We start from the raw sequence: 24429 nt of genomic DNA, 5'->3' as shown, positions 1-24429 counted from the left end.
CTGTTCCAGCCCGAGCACAAATGTCTCTACTTCTTAAAATCAATCCGCAAAGGGGCAGATTTAGACTAAACATAAGGAGGAATTTCTCCATGATGGGAATGGTGAGGCCCCGGCACAGGTTGTCCAGAGAATTGGTGGCTGCCCCATCCCTGGAGGGGCTCAAGGCCAAGTTGGATGGACCTTGGAGCCCCTGATCCAATGGGAGGTGTCCCTACCAACGGCAGGAGGTTGGAACTGGATGGGTTTTAAGATCCCTTCCAACCCAAACTACTCTATCATTAAACAGAGGCCACCACTGGTTTCTGGCCCGGACGTTGCAATTCGTTACCACTCACTTCTCTAAACGACGCAAAACGGAATCGTTAAGTTCAGACAACTCGAAGGCAGATGCTTCTATTTATGAGACATAAAAGCAGTAACTTTTCAAAGGTTCGGAACTTCATGATGGGGAAGAGACACAACACTCCTACAGAGAGGGAACACAGGGCATGGAGGGGTTAAAACGACTTGGGGACCTTCCAGATGAAACAGCTCTGGATGGTTATTTCCAGTTATTTCCATTTCCAGGGTTCCTTTTTGCCAATCCGCAGGATAATTCAATTTAAATTGAAGCTTCAAACCTGATAAGAAGTGAAGGAGCCTCGGAGGACACTGGTTGGGAAGAACACGAATGGGAAGGTGCTAAACAACTTCCAGTTGAATGCTACGTAACTATAACTTCTGGAGAAAGAATTCCAACAAATATATAACCCAACAGTAGAGACCAAAGAGAGCTGCGTACGCCATCAGCTCTGGACAACTCTAAAATGACAGTGACCAGCCTGAAGGAAAGATTAAGCCGGGAGTGCTCCTACACAGGATGCGATCACTCAGCCACGTTATTGCTCCTAAAGACAAAGATGCTTAACGACACCGAGCACCGGAACAGACCTGATAGCAGCTGTCGATGGTGATTTAGAACATAAGACCCTGATTTTTGGAAACGGCAGAAAGGTGAGAATGCTCCAGCAACAAGCTGATGTCTTCCGGTATGAACTTCTCCAGGTTAAGTCAAGGAGAAGAACGCGCACGCTCCAGGGAGCCAACGTGACATGAAGAAACTCCGAGTGGGTTGTTTTGGGTTAAATGCTCTCCGTCTCCCTCCTGCACTTTCCTCTGAGGCATTTAAGAGACAAAACTGCTGGGTTCAGCACAGCACGTGTTCTGCTCCAGTGACAGAACGGCTACGTCACCAGCCCCACCGCTTCCAAGAGCGAGTTATCGCTTCCCGAGGGTCCGGGGTAAAGAGCCAGGATAGTGCTTGAAAACAAAAAGGAAAAGAAGTAAAATTCAGCTAAAAAAACCCCAAACCCCGAACCAAAATCACAAAGCTGTGATAAGAACTGATTGACAAAAGGACTATATAAAAAGTCCTAAAGTTTTGGTTATTCCTGCCAGTTCCGTGTTCCACTAAAGCAGCTCCGGAACGCTTCGCTGTTACCTCTACAGTCGCTATTCCCTCTGCACAGCGATGAAGTTTTCTCACTGCTCCGCTATCTAATTAAAGGCTTTACAGGCTTCAACTTCAATCGCCGTTTGTTCACATCGACCTTTCAGAAGCGGTGTCCTTAAACGTGAATCTCGATTCACTCCAAGTGTTTTCCGGACGACGGATCAACCGCAAACACGAGAAGGCTGAGGAAGAGCCCACAACGCCAAAGTATCACATCATTCACCTCTTGACCTGTAGCACCACCACCTATTCCACCACAAACGTTTGACACTGTTGGACAGATGAGGATAAAATTAATCTGATAGCAACAAACTCAAGATGTTATTTTTCCTTCAGGTCTGTGTCCCAAAGTAATCCCTCCACAGCCAAGAGCGCACAGGTCACAGCGTCCAGAAATCATCTTATCTTCCACGTAGAAGAAGGTTTGCTGAAGCCAAAATCACTGCTTTTATGAATCAAAAGACAGTGCCTGGAGTACTTCTTGTATTTATCAGGGAAAAAAGGAAAAAACAGCTCCTACCAGTGTTTAACAGACAAGAACATATCTAATAAAATCTAGTCCGGAGTCTCAATTACCTTAACTGCTCCTGAATATCCGCAATTACCTTTTCCAACTTCTCAAAACCAAGCGTCCACTGTGTTTGGAGATCACATCATTCCCAGAGCCTGAATTCAAGCGATCAAAAATGCAAAGAGCAATACTTGCACGCAAAAATGCAATATCTCCGGGAAATCCATCTTTCTTCAAACACAACTCTTTCAAACCCTTTTTTTTTTTTCCCCTGACCCTAAAATCTTCTTCTAAAATTAGATACCGGCACAACCGCCTGCGGGGTTTGAACAGGAGACCTAAATGCGCTGGTTTTCTTCGCGGTGCCATCGCTTGCGGATCGCTAGAGGGGAAATGCATTTTTATAAAGAAGGGCTGAGCAAATTAATGATTTCTCCTCCAGTGCTTAACAAAAGCATGACAAGTTAGAAGAGAAGAGCTTGCAGCCCCTTCTCTTTCTGTAACAGAGCCACAGTCGCGCGTAGAAGCCTCAAATAATTATTTTCAGCAATATTACGAAGTCAAGCTATTAACAGCCTACCTCGTTAGCCAGCGCCTTCATCAGAAAGGCAAATTAACAACCCAGAACCTCCCAATCGCAGAGGAGAACAAGGTAAGGCCATCATTGTGACACTACCTGCTGCCCAGAGCGACATCCTCCAGTACAGAATCATAGAACGGTTTGAGTTGGAATGGACCTCGAAGCCCATCTGGTTTTGCCCATCCAAAGCTCCATCCAAGCTGGTCTTGAATACCTCCTATGCCGCGACTTCTCATTCATTTCCATCATTTCCACTTCCACCATTTTATTCAGAAGGGTAAACCTCAATTTCACTTAATTACCGAACGCTGACTTAACGCCGCAAAACTTTTTGATCCACCCTAACGTTATTGTGGACGTTGTTACGGTGCTGCAGATGGCGGAGCATTGAATATATGAAATAAAAGGTCAGAAAAATACCCTAAAGGCAGTTAGAAAAGCATCTTACGCGGATGAAATTGCTTTGGGAGCACGGTGTTTCCTAAAGAGGAAAGAATAAGTGGCAGCTTTAATTTGGTACCATCGCTAATTGATGTTGTTACCGCAGGAGGTGCAGCACAGAGCGGATTTCATTGTACGCACCCTTAAAGAGCATCGAAACAAAGGCAAATTCTACAGCATCTAAATGCGTGACAATACATTAGTTTGGGTGAAATCAAAACCCCAAACAAGGGATCAATTTTTCAAATCATATTAAGAGCGAGAAGACATGATAAGAGAAGATTATTGTCTGCCAGATTATCTTTTTCAAGGGCTTTACACTACGGCATCGGTCAGTAATCCATCGCCCAATTAAGCGGTGTTCTTTGCTACAACATCCTCCAAGAAACGAAACTGGACAGATGTTAACAGAGCTCTTTTCAGCCAAGCGGTCTTTTCCAACCTGGTGATTCGATGACTCTGTGATTTTAACACCTCCAGAAATGTGGTGTGAATGTTGGGGTTGTCCTATGCAGGGACAGGAGTTGGACTCGATGATCTTTGTGGGCCCCTTCTAACTCAGGACATTCTATGATTAACAGAGTTGGTGACAACGCTGAATGACCATCACTTCCACCTATTGCTGTGTGGACACCGAAGGAGGAATCCCCCTTCCACCTGCACTGGTTTTGCTGCAAAACAAACCCCGAAAAGATGATTTACGCTACGGTGACAAATGACAATGTGTGTCCCTGTGTTTGTTCAGACGTTTACTCAATAGTTAACCTCGAAATAATGCACAACCGTGAATTGCACAGCAGTTTGACAATGGGTTTACACCCACCTAGAACCGCGCTGCTACCAAATGAGGGGTTCCGTACCCTCCGGCACGCGTTTGCCCCTTCTCCGCACCTCCAGTGTTTGCACATCCGCACAAACTCACGTTCAGGGATCCAATCCCACCGTAAAGTAAACCAGGAAAAAGCCACAGCTCCGTTTGTTTCCAACAGAAGCAGAGACTTAGGGGTTGGAACTGGATGGTCTTTAGGGTCCTTTCCAACTCAAACCATTCTGGGATTCTATGACTTGGACCAACTTCAGCCTTTAGGTCTAAGGAAAGATGAGACCTCACAGGGATGATCCTCATCACAGCATCACAGTGGGTCCTTTCCAATCTAGTGATTCTACGATCCCAGCAAAGCTCCCACTGTTTTATTTGGCCGGTGGTGTCGTTCAGTCTCTTAAGGATGAGCAGCAAAGGTTTGAAGTCCTTTCATCGGTCAATTTTAACCTTTCCAGTAGCACAGCACTCAAACTATCAGCATCTTGTACCGAATGGCCATAAAGTCCCACAGAAACCAACCTTTCCCAGTTCCTTGCGTCCCTTTGAGTCACTCAAACGCTCTCTATGCCGTGCTGGCACACAGGCGCAGAGCATGTAAAAATGAGAGCTCATTCCAGCTAAAAAATAATCCCGTCAGACCCACGATTTTCAGTATTTTTCAGCGGGATCAGCTTCCTCGCACGCTCACCGCGTTGTACACAAATCTTTGCGCCAGCACAGTGGGAAGGAGTGCCTCTTTAAGGAGAATCGCTGCCAAACGCGTAGCCGTGGCCTAAATAGGCAAGTCAGAAGAGAACAGAAGGAAAAAAAACAGGCAGATCGTACAGCGAGGAACACCCAGCTCTTAACTCTTCCTGCAGCGCTGCATCCCCAAGGAGCTTTATTCTTCCTTTTACTCCTCCTAAAACACGTTCTGTGAAGTTACAGCTACCACAGAACCCCGTTTCTAGCGGAGAAGTACCCAAACCAGAAGAGTTTATGTGGCACCTTTAAAATTAAGAGCTATTAAGGTTGGCGAAGCTGATCCAGAGCTGTAACCCAGCAGGACTGACAGCAAGAACCAAGCTGCATCCATTCATACCGCCGGAGCGCAATGGCTTCAACACCGTAACTCTGTATTTACGACAAGAAAAACCCTTCTCCTTTCCCCAACTGATTTTTTAATTCAACCAAAAATTATTCCCAGAATACCAAAGCAGCACAGAAGCAACATAACAAGACCGGTCAGCGTGACTGACAAGCTGAAGCGCGCCAGCTACCAGACCCACGTCAAGAGAGAGCATTGAATCACTTCTGGGAGCTGAACAGCAGCCACTCACTATTTTCCTGTTTGCTAAATGGTCTTTGTTTCGGGGAAGACGTCACATTTGAAATGCGCTCGTTTTGTCAATGCAGACCAGCAGCTCCCGGAACACAGTAGCCTGCTTTTCTCTCTAGATCCAGACAGTCATTCTGCAAATGGATGAAGATAAACGAGCTCCAACACGGCAGCAGGCTTAGGAACGCAGAACTGGGCCATCTTATTTATCTACAGTGTGTTTCAAAGCACCTCTTAAAACCAAACCTGTCTCTAGTCCTCGCTCCTTTGAACCTACGTTACCTTATAAGCACACAGAATGTCTCCAGAGCCTTCGAAAACCCAAATTCATCTCCCTCCCCCAACTAAATCCCATCTTTCAGCATTATCATTGCAACCTCTCACACCTTTGCTACTCCTCACTGAGAATTTTCCCTTCAAATTCCATCAATGCCCCTTAAAAACCCACCCGTGACTTCCAGAACGATGCCGCTTTTTTTCTCTTCTGTGACTCCTGCCCCCAACCACAGCGAGACAGAAGGCTCTCTTCCCAATATCCCTCCACCTGCAGGTATAGTTCCCTATTAATCAGTTGTTGGAAAGCCGACACAACCGGGTGTTCCACCAGGAATAACAGCGCGGCAGGACAGAGCCGACCAGCTTTCTAAAGGAGGCTCAGCAGCTCTAATCCACCGCTAGAGATACGTTCCTTGGTGAAGAGAAAGCTTTCTGCTAAGGGAGGAGAAGACTGTGAACTCCAGATGGTGGTAAACTGCTTTTCACAGCAGTCCTCATTCCTGGCTTTGGTTTTCCTTACTCTGAAATAACTATTTTCGGGCATTGGAGAGAAACGACCGTCACTGAAGCAACAACAGCTCCCATCATCGCTTTGCAATTTGTAGACTGCTGAAAATAAACATGGAATTACTCTTGAAAGATCTAACAATACCTAGAATCAAATACAGAGAGCACTCCCGACCAAAAGTAGAATCAAATCTTAAACCTTGTTATCTCTCTGACCACACACACACGACTTCACCCACTCTTTGTCTGCACAGATTCAAGAGACCACGGCAACGTTTGGGCTAAAGAAGAAGAAACACAAGTTATGGCTTATTAAGAAAGCAGCACAGAGCGGTTAAGCATCAGATTTCAAAACAAAGCGTCACTGATCACAGCGGATATTCCAGTTATTTCTTTCCGAGGCAATTTGGGCATGAAATGGTTAAAGTGCTTGTCTAGGATGAACCCTAATCACTCAGGGTTTAAGCAGAGGACTTATGTTGTTGGATCCCAGCCTTGGACCCAGACTATCAGACTTCTACGTATCTCTGGATTACACTCGAAAGGACATTTAGATACAGCAGCTTGTCTCTCCTCCTGCCAAGTAATTAAACAAATTTGACTTAATTTGTTCTGAAGTACAAACTCGTTCCAGTTTTCAGACAGTTTAAACTCACAATTCTTAGTTGTTTTCAACTGGTGTTGCCGTTACGCCACATCTTGGAGAACATAACAGCCGAAGAGGAGAAATAAGTCCTAAACGAATGAAACTGCTGCAGAAAAGGAAACTTCCACTAAGAAGAAACAGTGATTTCTGCTCCTGAGCCTTTCTGGGAAGTTGATCTTAATTGCACTGAAACAGTGATGGCACAAGGGAAAAAATTCCAAATACTACAGATGCTTTTGATAAGCTGATCGTTGGACTTATCAACATAATGGCTTTGTTCAACACTGAAGCTATCTCTTCTCCAGGCTGAACAACTCCAACTCGCTCAGCCTGTCCTCATAGCAGAGGTGCTCCAGCCCTCGGATCATCTCTGTGGCCTCCTCTGGACTCACTCCAGCACCTCCATCTCCTTCTTTTTTAGGACAGATACTCCAGAACTGGACACAACCTTCCAGATGAGGTCTCCCAAGAGAGGACAGAGGGGCAGAATCCCCTCCCTCCCTGCTGGCCACGCTGCTTTGGATGCAGCCCAGGACACGGGTGGTTTCTGGGCTGCGAGTGCGCATTCCCGGCTCATGTGGAGCTTCTCATCCACCATCACCCCAAGTCCTTCTCCTCAGGGCTGCTCTCCATCACATTATCCCCCATCCTGGACTGAAATCAGGGATTGCCCTCACCCACATGTACGACTTTCCCTTTGGCCTTGTTGAACCTCCTGAGGTTCTCCAGCCTCACTTCTCCAGCCTGTCCGGCTCCCTCTGGATGCCATCCCGTCCTTCTGGAGTGGCAACTGCCCCACTCAGCTTGGTGTCATCTGCAAACCTGCTGAGAGTGCCCTTGATCTCGCTGCCTCTATCCTTGATGAAGATATTAAACACCAATTGCTTTGGAAGGAAGAGAGTTTGAGCCATCTCATGCCTCCATCAGCAAAGATCCAGTCAAAAAAAGAGGCAGTTTTATCAGCAGATCGTGTTCAAATCACATCATCCCTCATCTTGTATGGAAACCACCAACTTCCCCGATCCAAGTGTAGGACCTTGGCCTTGCTGAACCTCATGAGTTTCACCCAACCGCGACTTCTCCAGCCTGTCCACGTCCCTCCGCACGACATCACAGAACAGCAAAGCTTTTGCCCTCATTTAAAGTTAAGGATCCCAATTATAATGGAGACAAAACTCCGCTTTCGAGTTACAACTCGATTTCTGCGCTTATTGTGTGATCCGACAGGGCCAGGCGACAGTTTACAACCTAGGATAAATTCCATACATACCAAGAGCGGCGAGGCCAGCGTCCTGCTCCTCACACATCCATAATCCGAGCAAAACTTTGCCCCAGCACAACAACACAGACCGCGGAGATAAACTCTCCACCATCTTCTTTCCTCAGCCTTAGGAATAGCGTTCACCTTTCTTTCCCTTCCACGCTCGTTAGCTCCAAAGGAAAACGCCACCGCATCCATCTATCCCACAGCGCTTGGAAAGCCAGAAAATTAAACCTCGAGCGTATCAGAGTTCACCTTTCAGCCATCAAAGCCACCAAATATTGACTTTGTAATAGACAGCTGTTCCGGCCTAAGTGTCTGAAGAATTATAGGTTATACATAGCACGAGAGGGTTATGAGGTCAGATCTGACCTCAAATACACTGAAGATTCGCACTGGCGCTCTCAGCGACCTTTGGAAAGCTGCTGCTTCTATTACCCTATTAGAAACGTTATTCTTCGCTGCTCTATTTTATAGGCAATGCGTAGAGACCACCGGCTTCACGTTCTGCTGATTAACGCAATTCCACGGACGCAGTTTTCCGGGTTAACACCTCTGTTATTTTAGTTTAAGCCGGGTTCCAAGAGCAATATTGCGACAGAAAAGGAGGAAAATAGAAAGCGAAACCTCTCATTCCTTTCAGGTTTGTTGTCTTTGCTTTGTTTCTAGCGGAGTTTCAGCGTTTCACAAAAGTTAGCGTTTAAAATCTAAGCTTTAAAGCTGTTCAACCTCACGCCCTGGGTACCACCCGGCACAAATCAGTCCTGATTAGAGCCCACACTTGTTAACGTCCAACCACAGCGGTGAAACAATCCCTGAAGGTTCAGGCAGTGAGATTTTCTTTAGCTCTCCCCACGGTGCCCGCAACAAGAAAGCGGAGAGAAGGGCAAGGAGGGAAGAAAGGTCTGCAGACTGCGCTGTGAGCCGCTGCCAACTCGTCCTCGGGTATTCCAAGGGGACCAGGAGCAGGGAAAGCCGCTCTCTTGGCTTTTGCAAGAACCACACAAGGCTCTTGTTTCGCTCAAGCGAACCTTAAAGCCAGAAATACAGCTAATAAAAGGAAAAATGTGCCCAGCTTGATGCGTTAACCCTTCCAGCAGCATCCCAGGGAGACGGTATGAGGCATAACGAATGTGAAGAAACGCAGGGAGGCTAAACTCGCACTTTGATGACGCAGCTGGCTTCCAACTATTCCCAGCACGAATGGCGGGAGATGAATACACAGGAAGAGGAGAGAATTTCAGCTCAACAAATTCATTCCAATCAAGAACACCAACCTCGAGACCTCTCTCCGAGATCTAGGAATTTAAAGCCCAGGATGCTTTGCAGTACATAGAGGCCCTGGGGTTTATAGCTACGGCCGACAAGGAAATCAAACTTCTCTTTGGGTCACGAGGCTACACCTTGTGTAAAATCAAAACCGGACATGCTCACAATATTTTGGAAGCCATCCTGATCGGCTTCAGGGAACGGAGGTGAGTTAATTCCCTTCCCCGAACTCTGCTCACTCCAACTCCAGCGACACCGTTAACCTGTCAGGAAGTACAAGGCCGGCAAATCATCCTTCGTAACGTGAAGTACGATGCCCCACAACAACCAAAGACAGACTACTTCCTGACTTCTGCATTTCCAGATCCCTGTAAAAGCCACTCTACCACCCACAGAGAAAGTTCATTGCTATTCCGTGCACGTCAACACGTTTATTTTAACGAAGAATTATTTGCGAGCACCCGACACAACCACAACTTCTTCAATATTTGTACTTAATTAAGGATTTAGTTTGATAGGTAATTAAAACAGAGGTTACAAAATTTTAAGCCTGCCAGGGAAGGAATTAAACTTCATTTAACGGTAGTGTTGAGTTCAAGCTTTAAAATAATCTTTCCTGAAGAAGTTAAAATTAAACTTTATAAAACCAGCTACAGCTTTCTCGTTTCCAGAAGCCATTTTTCAGCCGGTAAATGACAGGAGTCTCTGACAGCGCATCGTTTGCCACACGCTGCTGCTAATAAAAACAAGTCACTCGCACTTCCACCCATCTTTTTGGCCTTTGGAAGTTAATTTGAACCGCACGTCAAACGGCAAAATGATGGAAATCGTAGCTACGGCTTTTCTAAATACAACATCAATCTCAATTGTGTATTAAAGATACATTAAAAAACGGGAAAAAAACCCACCTAGGAATTACACAAGTGAGAAGGTCAACTGCTTGCAGAAGAGAAAGTTTAACTCATCATCTTACGGTTTGCCTTGTGCAAAGGGGACTTTGTGGGCAGAGACATTTCGAGGCCAATAAGACTTCCCTCGGAAAAGATTGCAGCAGGAATTTTGCTCTCGAGCGCAGCACGGAGAAAGAAGGACTCCTCAAACAACCCCACGGAAAAGAAAATAACGAGTACCTCGATTGCAGGCGCTGCCAGAGGCAACGAGCTTAGCACAAGATGGCATTTCTCACCACCAGCTTAAGTTTTAGGCAGTTCCCAGTACTAATTCAAACACAAAATCGCTTTACTTCGTAACTAGGCAAGCACTGATACTCGGATTTCTTCCTCTCCTGCTTAACAGCAGCTGGAAAGATTGGGAGAATTACTCGATCTTTATCTAGCACTTAGATCTTCAAAGAGTACAGCCATTAATTAATTCTCACAGTACCTCTCTGCGGAATTCCAGCACCACAGTTCGCAGATTAGGAAAAAAACCACAAAATCAAGAGCTGAGCGACAGGAAAAACAACAACTGCGGAAAAAATATTTTAAAAAGCCTGAATTCAGCCCTTTCAAAGGGCGAACGGTACTCTCAAATCACAATTTAATCCTGAATCTGCGTATCTAAAGGCACGTGAAACGTCTGTTTGATTCGCTCAAGCCGCGTACAGCAACGCTGGGGTATTTTGGGGAGATACGGATGCAATTTGGGGATTTAAAGAGAAAACAGTGAAAAAAAACGTCGCTCTTACCTTCTGCCACATCGTCATCCACAGCGCCTTTCACCTGAGAAAAACACCACTGAATGTCATTTCCTCCTCCAGCTCCTGAAAAACACAATCACAAAAGTGAGGCCTCTCTTACAGCAACACAATAGATCTCGACCGAAGATCTCGGCGCCCGCGCACGCCTACTTCCCCCCTCTTCCCAACACAATTCCAAACCGCCCCTCCCCACCTTTTTCCTTTCTGGTATTGTTTGTGCCATGAACTGTTTGGCAGCCGCGGTGGTAAGAAGTGGAATAAGCAGAAGCAGTGAGAAAAGCCTTCTTCCCTCACCGAACCCTCAACGGATTAAGGAACGCCGCTTGCGCTAACTTTAAAACACGAGCATCATCTCCCCGCACGCAAAGCTTCCTCCTACTTCCCAAGCCAGAACCCTCCGCACACGCGCACACAAACACCAGAACTGTCAAAAAAAGCTATTTATAGAAAACACCCGTTTTTTTCCGCTCGCCAGAAACCAAACACCCTCTCCATTTCCTTCTCTCGCGACAACGCTGAGCTGAACCTACGTACTAAAGAAAAGAACTTTTACCACAATTCCTCTCCGCGGCAGTAACGAAAAGCAAATAATCAGCCCTAAAAAAAAACCAAAAACCACAAAAAAGCAGCAAATCCGAACAGAAAAGCAAAGAAAGCGATCGGACAAGTTTCTACTACCGTAGAAAACGGATCGGAGGGAAAACTTGAGGAACATTACTGCCTCGGCGGAAGGCAGTGATTCATTTGAACTCTGGCACCAAAACACAGGCGAAAAAAAATCACCACCCATTTCTTTTGCATTTCATTGCTGAGCAAATCACGGTGGGGCTGAGCACATACAGGAAGGGACCAAAATGGGTTTGCCTCTCTTTTTTTTTTTCTCCCTTTCCTCTGAAAGCCTCTATCAAAATGGAACTTTTCTTCAGCACAAGTCGAACCGGCTGAGCAACAGATGGCATTTATACGTTAATCCAGGAGTTGGCTATCGCTTTGCGGAAAATAAAGAATACAGGAGGGATTTTTCCCCCTCCGTCTTCTACACTAAGGGTGGGAAAAAAAAAAATCAAAGAAGCCCCAAAATAATCCTTAAAAAAAAAAAAAAAAGGAGGATGGGTTTCTTCTAAAGGAAGAGCTGGAATACGATCAGACTTCCAGTCTGCATTTTCCGCTTGCCTTGATTCCTTTTCCGAAGGATAACAGCCACGCCGGCTGCATAACCTGACGCGGTGGAGGGAAGTACAAGCCCCAATCTATGCAAGAGACGGTAAAATGGTTTTTGCTACTACACCGGAAAGGTTTGCCACGGACATCTCCACCATTCCCCAAAGCCCATCCCTGCCAACTATCCCCCTAAAAAGCCCATCCCTTCCAACTGTTCTCCCCAAAAGCCCGTCCCTTCCAACTATTCCCCCCAAAAAGCTCATCCCTCCCAACTATCCCCCCCAAAAAGCCCATCCCTGCCAACTATTCCCCCCAAAAGCCCATTCCTTCCAACTACTCACCCCAAAAAGCCCATCCCTTTCAACTATTCCCCCCAAAAGCCCATCCCTTCCAACTATTCCCCCCAAAAACCCATCCCTTCCAACTATTCCCCCCAAAAACCCATCCCTTCCAACTATTCCCCCCAAAAAGCCCATCCCTCCCAACTATTCCCCCCAAAAAGCTCATCCCTTTCAACTATCCCCCCAAAAAGCCCATCCTTTCCAAATATTCCCCCCAAAAAGTCCATCCCTTCCAACTATCCCCCCAAAAAAGCCCATCCCTGCCAACTATTCCCCCAAAAAGCTCATCCCTGCCAACTATTCCCCCCCAAAAGCCCATCCCTCCCAACTATTCCCCCCAAAAGCCCATCCCTGCCAACTATTCCCCCCAAAAAGCCCATCCCTGCCAACTATCCCCCCCAAAAAGCCCATCCCTGCCAACTATTCCCCCCAAAAAGCTCATCCCTCCCAACTATTCCCCCCAAAAGCCCATCCCTTCCAACTATTCCCCCCAAAAAGCTCATCCCTTCCAACTATTCCCCCCAAAAAGCTCATCCCTTCCAACTATTCCCCCAAAAAGCCCATCCGTGCCGTTCCCTTTTCTCTCTCCAGCCTTTTCGTTTGCCGTTTAGCTGTCGGCACCACACAAGCATTTAAAGGGTCTGTAGGAAAAATCACCGCTTGTTCTAATTAAGGTTAAAATTCAATTTTTCATACGTTTGAAATGAATCAAATTGGTGCTTTTTTTCCTCCTCCCCGTCGGAATATGATAAAGAGAGAAGGGTGGAGTGCGGGTGCAGAGGGAAAAGCCTCTGGTTCAGGTTGTCCAGAGAAGCGGTGGCTGCTCCATCCCTGGAGGGGTTCAAGGCCAGGTTGGATGGGGCTTGGAGGCCCTGATCCAACGGGAGGTGTCCCTATCCGTGGATCTGGATGGGCTTTGAGGACCCTTCCAACCCATTCCATGATTCTACGATTCCTAACGGAGCCTCTCCCGCCTCAAAAACCCGGCGCTGAAAAGAGAATTAATTTGCAGGAAAGGGAGATGAAGAGGTTTCCAAATTAAGAAACGGCAAAGGGAAGTGAGAAGGAAAAGAAACCTTCTGCATCCAAACCTCCTTCTACCAAGAGCACCCGGAGATGCAAAATGGGGAGCGAACACAGGAAGGAATGGGAAAAAACACACAGGAAGATTTGTATTGGTGAATTGAAGCAAAGGGAAGGGGAGAAGGCAGAGAGGGAAGGGAGGAAAGCAGCAATTCCCAGAAGGAGGGATGGAAAACAAGAAGGGAGAAGAGAGGGGAGGAAGGAAGGAGAGAGGAGGGGAAGGAAAGAGGCAGGGAGGGAAGGAAGGAGAGCAGGGACCCCCGGGAGCGGCGACGGAAGAGAAAGATGGATGAAGGGAAGGAAGGAGAGAGGGTGAGAATGCAGGGAGGGAAGTGGAAGAGGAGGAAAGGGAGGGAAGGAAGTAAAGGGGAGGGAAATGAAGGGGAGAAGGCAGAGAGGGAAGGAAGGAGAGCAGGAATTCCCAGAAGAGAGGAAGGAAGAGAAAAAGGGAGGGAGGAAAGGAAAGGAGGGACGGAGGGAAAGAAGGAAAGGGAGGGAAGGAAGGGAGAAGGAAGGGAGGGAAGGAAGGGAGAAGGAAGGGAGGGAAGGAAGGGAGAAGGAAGGGAGGGAAGGAAGGGAGAAGGAAGGGAGGGAAGGAAGGGAGAAGGAAGGGAGGGAAGGAAGGGAGGGAAGGGAGAAGGAAGGGAGGGGCGGAAGCGAAGGGAAAAAGGGAGAGAGGGAAGGAAAGAGAAGAAGGGAGAGAGGAAAAGGAAGAAGGGAGTGAGGGAAGGAAAGGAAAGAAGTGAGGGAAGAGCAGGAATTCCCAGAAGGGGGGGAAAGAAGAGAAGAAGGAAGAGAGGGATGCAAGGGAGGAAAGGGAAGAAGATGGGAGGGAGGAGAGAGAAGAGGAAGGAAAGGAAAAAGGCAGGGAGGGAGGGAAGGGAGAGGGGATGGAGGAGGGGAAGGGGATGGAGGAGGGGAAGGGAGAAGAAGTGACGGAGAAGAAGCGAGGGAAGGAAGGGAGGAAAAGGAAGGGGAGAAGACAGGGAGGGATGAGGAGAAGGGAGGGAGGGAAGAGGAGAAGGGAGGGAGGGAGAGGGAGAAAGGAGGAAAGGGGACAAGACAGGAGGGATGAGGAGAAGGAGGGAGGGAAGGGGAGAGGAAGGGAGGGATGAGAAGGGAGGGATGAGAAGGGAGGGAGGGAAGACGAGGAGAAGTGAGGGAAGAGGAGAAGGGAGGGAAGGAAGGGAGGAAAAGGAAGCGGAGAAGGGAGGGAGGCGAGGGAAGAGAAGAAGGGAGGAATGAGAAGAAGGGAGGAAAAGGGAGAAGAAAAGAGGGAAAGGGAGAAGAAGAGAGGGAAGGAAGGGAGGAAAAGGAAGGGGAGAAGGCAGGGCGGGAGGCGAGGGCAGGGGAGAAGAGAGGGCAGGGGAGAAGGGAGGGCAGGGGGTGCGGGAGGGCAGGGCCCAGGCGGTGCTGGGCAGGCCGGGCCGCGGGGCAGCGGCTGCCGGAGGCCGCGGGGCAGGCGGGGCGGGGGGCGGCGCCGCTTTCCCCCCCTTTACCTGCCATGTTCGGCGGCGATGGCGGGCGCGGCGGGCGGCGGGGCGGCCGGGGGGGCGCTGCCGGGGGGCGGATGGCGGCGGATGGCGCCGGGAGAGGGGGAGGATCTGCTGCTGCTGCTCGGCGGGGCCGGATCGGACCGCGCCGCCGCCGCCGCTTCTGCTGCTTCTGCCGCCGCCTCTGCTCCCGCCCCCCCTCACACAGCCCCCCCACCTTCCTCCGCGTGCGGGGCACAGTGCGCATGCGCACCGCTCCAAAATGGCGGCCGGCGGCGCGGTGACGTCATCCGGCGTGGCCCTCGCTGCCACCCGTAGTGGGGTCTGTGGGGGAATGGGGGGAGCGGGGGGGGTTGAGCGCCCGGAGGGTCATCCGCAGCGCCGGAATCGGCCAAAGGGGAGAGGGGTGGGATGGGGGGAGAGGAGGAGCCAAAGGGGCCTCAGAGCGGCTTCCAGCAGGGAAAGGGGCTCTGGAAAGCTGAGGGAGGGGCTCTGGGGCAGAGGGGGAAGGGAGAGGGTGAGAGGAAATGGTTTTCAGCTGAAAGAGGGGAGCTGGAGATGAGATCTGAGGGAGAAACGTTCTCCTGTGAGGGTGGGAGGCCCTGGGACAGGTCACCCAGAGCAGTGGTGGCTGCCCCATCCCTGGAGGGGTTCAAGGCCAGGTTGGATGGGGCTTGGAGCCCCTGAGCCAGTGGGAGGTGTCCCTGCCCGTGGCAGGGGGTGGGAATGGATGGGCTTGGAGGCCCCTTCCAACCCAGTTCACTGCAGGGAACACTTCCTCCCAGGCACTTGGCCCCTACCTGCTCGACAGGAGCTAGGCAGGCTTGGCTTTGCTCCATCTCCTTCCCTTCCTTCCTTCCTCCCTTCCTCCCTTCCCCTCCCTCTCTCCCTCTCCCTGTCTATTCCTTCCTCCCATCCTTCCTCCCTTTCCCTCTGTCTCGCCCTTCCTTCCTTCCTCCCTCCCTATCCCTCTGTCTCCTCCTTCCTCCTTTCCTCCCTTTTCCTCCATCTCTTTCTTCCTCCCTTTCCCTGTCTCTTCCTCCCTTCCCCTCTCTCTTCCTTCCTCCCTTTCCCTCTCCCTCGTTCCCTCTCTCCCTCCCTCCCTCCCTCCCTCCCTTTCCCTCTCCCTTCCTCCCTTTCCCTCTCCCTCTGTCTCTTCCTCCCTCTCCCTCTGTCTCTTCCTCCCTCTCCCTCTGTCTCCCCTCCGTTTCCCCCTCTCCCTCATGGATGGTTTTCCTTTCTCCACGCTTTCCTCCCCGTGGCCGCATCCCTTCTTTGCTGTGTGCTTTTCCTCCCTCTCGGCAAGTCTGCTCTCCCCTTGGCCTTTCCCCTCCCTCATGGCTGTTCCCCCCCGGCTGTGCCACTGAGCCGTTTTTATCCCCTTCCACCTTTTCCGCTGTTGGCCAGCGGGATCCATGCGGAAAGGCTTCCAGCCGAGCCCAGGCTTGGCACGACTCCCGTTGGCTCGGGCAGGGTGGGCGCTCCCTTTCAGCTCCGTGGGCGACGGCTGAAGTCTCAGCTTGACTTAACGAGCATGACTTGGCTAATGGATTCCCTACAATCCAGCTGAGATCTTGGGGGGAGAGTCCTCAGCTTCCCTTCGCAGATGTTTGTGCAAACGCTTGCTTTCTTCCCGGGGTGGATAGAGCTCGTTAATCCAGATCTCACTTTGGGATTCATGAGCTCATCCTGCAAAGCCGGCACTTCCACGGACTCCCTGACGGCCTTCAAACGAGACTCCCAAGTCCTCCCCTACTCTGGTTTTGCATTTCCGGATCTCCAGCAAATGTCTATTCATAGAATCAGGGAATGGGTTGGGTTGGAAGGGACCTCAAAGGCCATCCAGTTCAAACCACTGCCATGGGCAGGGACACCTCCCACTGGATCAGGGGCTCCGAGCCCCATCCGACCTGGCCTTGAACCCCTCCAGGGATGGGGCAGCCACCACTGCTCTGGGCAACCTGGGCCAGGGTCTCACCACCCTCATTGTGAAGAGATTCCTCCTTGTGTCCAGTCTCAATCTGCCTCTCTCCAGTTTATCCCCATTCCCCCTCGTCCCATCCCCACAAGCCTTTATGAACAGCCCCTTTCCAGCTTTCTTGGAGCTCCTTCAGGTACTGGAAGGTCACTCTAAGGTCTCCTCAGAGCCTTCTCTTCTCCAGGCTGAACAACTTCAACTCTCGATCTCTACGTCCCTAATAAAGATCGTACACGCAAATGACGTCGGTCTTGAGGATAACAATAACGTTTGAAAGAGCACTCCCCTCACGTAGACTCATAGAATCACCAGGTTGGAAAAGACCTCTTAGATCATCGCGTCCAACAAACATGAGGCGTTCCAAAGACTTCACCTACATTGGGGAATATCCTGAACCCTTTTTTTTGCTCAGTCCGTTTTGAGAGCAGTCTGAAACCTAAAACCAAACCCACTCCAAGTTTGGTTTTAATTAACAATCAAGATGGACTCTGTGTGGATCACTGCAGGATTAAGGCCAAATTCACTCAATTAAAGCTAAAATTCACTCAATTCTACAAATTTGCGGCTTATTTCAGTCAACGCCGGATTCAGAATGAAAACCAGCGTTCCTGTTTTTCTGATTATTCCTTAAAACCATCCTTTTCAACCATAAACAGATTTGTCCGGCAATCAGTTAACAGGAAAATTGGAAGTAAATTCAACTTAATCCATTGCCTTCTGTAAAATCACTACGAAATTCAGCCCCTACAGTACAACGAGCGTTGTTTCAAGAACTTCTGGTGCTAAAATAAAAGCGAGACCTGCAATTAGCTCGGTAATAGAAATTAATGAAGCTGTAGTCCGTACCTTATAATTAAAACAAATGCCGCTTAGAAAAGATTTACTATCACAATGCCAGAAGGATGAATCACAATTCCAACATTCCAGGGGTTTTGTTTTGAAGCGAGCGCCGGAATATAATGAAGTATAATAAATAATTAACATTAAATCGCAGCGAGGGTAATTAGTAAGACATCTTGGGACTCACACTTTTTGCTCGGGTGTTCATTTGGTGGTTAATTGAGACGACGCGAGTCTTCGTACTGGTCTGAATGGTGAGCGTGAACCGGCAAGAGAGCGTTCCACATCTCGGATCCGGAATTTGTAAGCACGGGCTTTGATTTCCGTAGAGTTTAAGCTCTTGTTCAGGTGCTCAGGGGAGACGGGAGCTGTGTTATATTAAATTTATAGCCAACCGCCACCAGCACAAAGCTTTAATGAGCAGCTATCTCTTCCAATCATGCTTTAATTACCAATTTTTACTCCACAAACTCCTTCGGCTCAGGTTAAAGAATATTGCTAGGAAATGGGAAGGACACGGAGGAAAAAAAGGATCCACGTGAAAACCTTTCGGGTTGTGTTGGTCAAAGGCCAGCGGTCAATTCCCAGCAGTAAAGCAAGAGTCAGAATGACTAAAAAATGACCTTAAAAAGCGTATTTCCTGGGCTGCATCCAAAGCAGTGGGACCAGCAGAGCCAAGGAGGGGATTCTGCTCCTCTACTCCGCTCTTCTGAGACCTCACCTGGAGCCCTTTGTCCAGTTCTGGAATCTCCAGCAGAAGGAGGAGATGGAATTGTAGGAATGGGTCCAGACGAGGCTATGAAGGTAATCCGAGGGCTGGAGAACCTCCACGACGAGGACAGGCTGAGAGAGTTGGGGTTGTTTGGTCTGGAGAAGAGAAGGCTTCGGGGAGACCTTAGAGCAGCTTCCAGCATGGAAGGGGGCTCCAGGAAAGCTGGGGAGGGACTCTGGATCAGGGAAGGGATGGATAGGACGAGGGGGAATGGTTTTAAGCTGTAAGAGAGGAGTTTGAAATGAGATCTTGGGGAGAAACGTTCTGCTATGAGGGTGGGGAGGCCCTGGAAGAGGTTGTCCAGAGCAGAGGTGGCTGCCCCATCCCTGGAGGTGTTCCAGGCCAGGTTGGATGGGGTTTGGAGCCCCTGAGCCAGTGGGAGGTGTCCCTGCCCATAGCAGGGGGTGGATCTGGATGGGCTTTGAGGTCCCTTCCAACCCAGACTGATGACAATGTGACTGAGAGCTGATAAAAATGCATATATTAACGTCAAATCCCTACTCAAACCCCAGAGGCCCTGGAGAGCAACTCTATCAGCAGCTCATTTTGGATCTGCTTTAGTTTCTCAGGAATTTGACCCATTAGACAGGACTGTAATGAGTTACACCAATCAGGTTAGAAATAAGGGGGGTAATTATCACCTTGAAGTATGACTGGAATTTGGTAACAGCTGAGCCATCTGAGGTCACACACAGGTTAACAGCAGGGCGATGTGATTCTGCTCTTCTCTTCCCTCCTCTCCTCTCTTCCCTCTCCTCTCTTCCCTCTCCTCTCCTCCCTCTCCTCTCCTCTCCTCTCCTCTCCTCTCCTCTCCTCTCCTCTCCTCTCCTCTCCTCTCCTCTCCTCTCCTCTCCTCTCCTCTCCTCTCCTCTCCTCTCCTCTCCTCTCCTCTCCTCTCCTCTCCTCTCCTCTCCTCTCCTCTCCTCTCCTCTCCTCTCCTCTCCTCCCGCTCCTCTCTTCCCTCTCCTCTCCTCTCTTCCCTCTCCTCTCCTCTCTTCCCTCTCTTCCCTCTCCTCTCCCCTCTTCTCTCCTCTCCTCTCTCCCCTCTTCTCTCTTCTCTCCTCTCTTCCTTCTTCTCTCTTCTCTCCTCTCTCTTCTCCTCTCCTCTCTTCCCTCTTCTCTCCTCTCCTCCCGCTCCTCTCTTCCCTCTCCTCTCCTCTCTTCCCTCTCCTCTCCTCTCCTTCCTCTCCTCTTCTCTCCTCTCCTCTCCTCCCTCTCCTCTCCTCTCTTCCCTCTCCTCTCCTCCCTCTCCTCTCTTCCCTCTCCTCTCTTCCCTCTCCTCTCTTCCCTCTCCTCTCTTCCCTCTCCTCTCCTCTCTTCCCTCCTCTCCTCTCTCCTCTCCTCTCTTCCCTCTTCTCCTTTCTTCCCTCTTCTCTCCTCTCCTCTCTTCCTTCTTCTCTCTTCTCTCCTCTCCTCTCTTCCCTCTTCTCTTCCCTCCCCTCTCCTCTTCTCTCCCCTCTCCTCTTCTCTCCCCTCTCCTCTCTCCTCTCCCCTCCCACTGAAGAAATTCCTCCTCATGTCCGGTCTAAATCTGCTCCTCTCCAGTTTATCCCCACCGCTCTATCACCACAACCCTTTGGAACCCTAATTCTTCTGTCACTTTGCAGCCACCGGCGCTTTCTGAGAGCCCTTTAAATCAATGCCTCAGAGCTATCGAATGGTTCCGTAACCAAATGCCCCAAACTACTCATTGCAGAGGGAACTCACGCAAGAAAACTCACAAACCGGCACACAAACAGCCTCTGTCACCCCAAAAGTATAACATTCATGGGGCTAAAGCTCTGCTGTTCCGTAGGGAACGTCTTCTTTCGGAAATCACTAGAGCTTCCTTAACTTTAACAAGCCGAAAAGCTAATTAAGCTTGGAAAGAGGTTCATTATGTTCATTAGAGGAGTTGTTCGCAAGACAGGTTTAAAACCAGCTCCGAAGTTGGTTTGTTTCGAGCAGGAGTAAATTACAGCGTTTGAAGCCGCAATATTGGCGTAATGGATTGTTTAAACCCCAGTGAGATGTGATCGGTGCACCCAAAGTTCAGCAGGAGTTCTCTTTTAAAGCAAGCGCGTGCGAGGATAGAGGGAAAATAAGGCTTTGGGAAGAGAAGAAGAAAGGTCTCAGAGGGGGAAAAGGAAGCACCTGTTAGGAGGAACAGGAACCTGTTAGGATCTGAACAGGCTGGACCGCTGGGCCGAGACCAATGGGATGAGGTTCAACAAGGCCAAATGCCGGGTCCTGCACTTGGGGCACAACAACCCTGTGCAGCTCCAGACTGGGGGAAGAATGGCTGGAGAGCTGCACGGAGGAGAAGGACCTGGGGGTGATGGTTGACAGTGACTGAACATGAGCCAGCAGTGTGCCCAGGGGGCCAAGAAGGCCAACGGCATCTTGGCTTGGATCAGAAACGGTGTGACCAGCAGGGCCAGGGAGGGGATTCTCCCTCTGTACTCGGCACTGGGGAGACCGCACCTCGAGTACTGTGTTCAGTTCTGGGCCCCTCACCACAAGAAGGATGTTGAGGCTCTGGAGTGTGTCCAGAGGAGAGCAACGAAGCTGGTGAGGGGCTGGAGAACGTCTGACGAGGAGCGGCTGAGAGAGCTGGGGTTGTTTAGCCTGGAGAAGAGGAGGCTGAGGGGAGACCTTATTACTCTCTACGACTACCTGAAAGGAGGTTGTGGAGAGGAGGGAGCTGGGCTCTTCTCCCAAGGGACAGGGGACAGGACAAGAGGGAATGGCCTCAAGCTCCGCCAGGGGAGGTTCAGGTTGGATATCAGGAAAAAATTCTTCCCAGAAAGAGTCATCGGCACTGGAACAGCTGCCCAGGGAGGGGGTGGAGTCACCATCCCTGGAGGTGTTTAAGGAACGGGTGGATGAAGTGCTGAGGGACATGGTTTAGGGAGTGTTAGGAATGGTTGGACTCCATGATCCAATGGGTCCTTTCCAACCTGGTGATTCTGTGATTCTGTGAGGAAGGAAAACAAGGATTTGTCAGCTACGAGGGCTCTTTTGGGAGGGTGGGAGTTGTCCCAGGATTTGGGGGTTAAATATTAAGAGAAGAGGGAGAACGCGAGACGCGTAGAAAAATAATATTGGTATTATTTGCAAATCTCTTACCGCGTTTTTATTGCGGTTCTGCAGGAGGAAGAGTTTAATCAGAAAATAAAAGGACTGTTGTGGGAAGCCAACAAGTGTATTGACACCAAAGCTCCAGTCGTAGGAGAAAAGAGGAGCTTCACAAGAGGTGGATGGAGCCCTTCCTGCAGTTTAGCGACTGGAATTAATAAGACACGTTGTTTGTGATATCTCGGCTCATCGAATCTCCCACCTCAGGGTCATTTGGAATTCTGAAGCCTTCTTGCTGTTGGAAATAAGGCGAAATGAAGCTAAACGAGAACATCCATCTTAAAGTGGGCACCGTGAACGTGAGGAAGGGCACTCAAAAGGGTTTTTATGCTACTCAGAATCATCAAAGTCTGAAGTACATCCCTACCAGGCAGAGTTGAGAGCGGATTAGATAACACCTCCTGGGAATACTCTAAGTAGAGCTGCTCCCTGCCTGTGGGTAGGAGACACCAGAGTCTTTTCCAGTCCTGATTTTCACCATTCTATAGACAAAACACATTCTTCAGCTTCAAAGCACAGATTATTTTTTGTACCAGGGACAAAAATCAACATAGACCAAACCCTGTGACTTCATCATCAGAGAATGATTTAAACAGTATTAAGATTCCCTTCTCCTATAAGTCTTTAAAACCGGGATAGTCAACTGTCCTTGGTCTCTTTGAAGACACAGAGATCAACAAAAGGAACGCAACAACACCAACGATTATAAAACACAACCCTGTGCAGCTCCAGACTGGGGGAAGAGTGGCTGGAGAGCTGCACGGAGGAGAAGGACCTGGGGGTGATGGTTGACAGCGACTGACCATGAGCCAGCAGTGTGCCCAGGGGGCCAAGAAGGCCAACGGCATCTTGGCTTGGATCAGAAATGGGGTCACCAGCAGGGCCAGGGAGGGGATTCTCCCTCTGTACTCGGCACTGGTGAGACCGCACCTCGAGTCCTGTGTTCAGTTCTGGGCCCCTCACCACGAGAAGGATGTTGAGGCTCTGTTTGGTGTCCAGAGAAGAGCAACGAAGCTGGTGAGGGGCTGGAGAACGTCTGACGAGGAGCGGCTGAGAGAGCTGGGGTTGTTTAGCCTGGAGAAGAGGAGGCTGAGGGGAGACCTTATTGCTCTCTACAACTGCCTGAAAGGAGGGTGTGGAGAGGAGGGAGCTGGGCTCTTCTCCCAAGGGACAGAGGACAGGACAAGAGGGAATGGCCTCAAGCTGTGCCAGGGGAGGGTCAGGTTGGATATCAGAAAAAAATTCTTCACAGTAGGAGTCATTGGGTACTGGAACAGCTGCCCAGGGAGGGGGTGGAGTCACCTTCCCTGGAGGTGTTTAAGGAACGGGTGGATGAAGTGCTGAGGGACATGGTTTAGGGAGTGTTAGGAATGGTTGGACTCGATGATCCAATGGGTCCTTTCCAACCTGGTGATTCTGTGGGGAAAAAAGAAAGCAACGCTTCATGCATCAACTTAACTGCTACCACGTCACATCACTAAGGAGCTCAGAACACCTCCCAGGTGGAAAGAGCCTTGGGCATCACCCCCTTTAGGAGGGACACTGCAGGAAGAGGAGGAGCTCAGAGGTAGACCTGCCAAGGGCCTCCAGCAGTTTGGCTTTGGGGTCAGCTGGATTGGGGTTGTTTTAGTTTGAAGACTCCACATTCTTATGATCTGTATGTGGAAACGTTTCTTTTCGGGGAAGGGTTGGAAGATTGTTGAGGGAACAGAAGTGTTCATTATTCCTTCCTAATACACCTCCATAGGTGGTCGAACGAGGCGAAAGAGAAGCCTGGAGACTTCTGTGAGACAATTTTGCTTAATATAGAATCATAGCATGGTTTGGGTTGGAAGGAACCTTCAAGATAATCCAGTTCCAACCTATGGCAGGGACACCTCCCACTGGATCAGGGGCTCCAAGCCCCATCCAACCTGGCCTGGAACCCCTCCAGGGATGGAGCAGCCACCACTGCTCTGGGCAACCTGGGCCAGTGTCTCACCACCCTCATAGCGAAGAATTTCTTCTTATCCAAGAAATTGCATCTGAGACCGTAGCGAAACGTTCTCTGCTCGCTTTGCTTTGTCTTGCGGTGCTGGTAGGAGGTTTGGGAGGACCTGAAGGTAATGCCAGGAATGAACTGAGAGGGGAAGGAAGGGAGGCCGAAATAGCAGAAAGAATTGTTCCATTCCCATGGCTGTTCTGCTGGGGAATGAGTTCACTCTGTAAACAGGAGAGAGGTGTGGTTTGCCGATCGGACAGGAAATCCTTAGTTCTAATCCTTGCTGTGTTGCTGATTCCCTTGGAGACTTGGAGCAAATGCTTTCTGTTCCTACTTTTTTGTTTGATTGGAAAGAAACTGAGGGTGACTTAACCAGCTCAGAGGAGTGGTCTTTCAGTTAAAACATTTATAACAGGCTTTAAAACCAGCTCATGGCTCACAGGCTTGAAATCAACACGGTTCCTTCTCCCAAGCTATTTCCTTACCTTGCTTTGAGGATCAGGGACCGTAGGGAGCTCCAGGTCTTCGGTGCACACGTGTGAGAACACGTGCCAGCGAGAAGAGAAGGCTCTGAGGAGACCTTAAAGCGATCTTCCAGTACCTGAAGGGGCTCCAAGAAACCTGGTGAGGGGCTGTTCACAAAGGCTTGTGGGGATGGGATGACCTTGTAGACCTTGCAGACCAGACTTTCCAAGTTCTCTCGCTTAAGACGACACCCGTTGCTGCTGTTGCTCTGTGCGTGGAGACTCCTTTGTTGGGGACGTTGAATCCAACGCTGAACAGCCCTGAGGTGGAGGACCACAAGGTTAGGAACAGTCTGTCACATTCCATGTTTTATCA

The 24429-nt window shown here is 49.6% G+C and overlaps 1 protein-coding gene across 2 annotated transcripts in view; it reads right to left on the bottom strand.

The window, feature by feature from the left end:
- The window catches only part of PPP2R2A (protein phosphatase 2 regulatory subunit Balpha), a 40490-nt gene extending 25380 nt beyond the window's left edge, over nt 1-15110 (bottom strand). Inside the window, exons 1-2 of one of the 2 annotated variants that reach the window (XM_054088938.1) lie at nt 14908-15110; nt 10812-10886 (exon numbers count right to left, since the gene is read on the bottom strand). In XM_054088938.1, coding sequence (XP_053944913.1) covers nt 10812-10886; nt 14908-14914 — 82 coding nt within the window. In that variant the 5' untranslated portion in view covers nt 14915-15110. Of the gene's footprint in view, nt 1-10811; nt 10887-11501; nt 11554-14907 lie in introns of those variants that run through there. The other variant, XM_009568148.2, reaches the window with a different exon arrangement.
- Nucleotides 15111-24429: the final 9319 nt, after the last annotated feature.

This window comes from Cuculus canorus, chromosome 26, assembly GCF_017976375.1.
Source record: "Cuculus canorus isolate bCucCan1 chromosome 26, bCucCan1.pri, whole genome shotgun sequence".
Taxonomy (NCBI): domain Eukaryota; kingdom Metazoa; phylum Chordata; class Aves; order Cuculiformes; family Cuculidae; genus Cuculus; species Cuculus canorus.
This window is presented reverse-complemented; position numbering and strand designations above follow the sequence as displayed.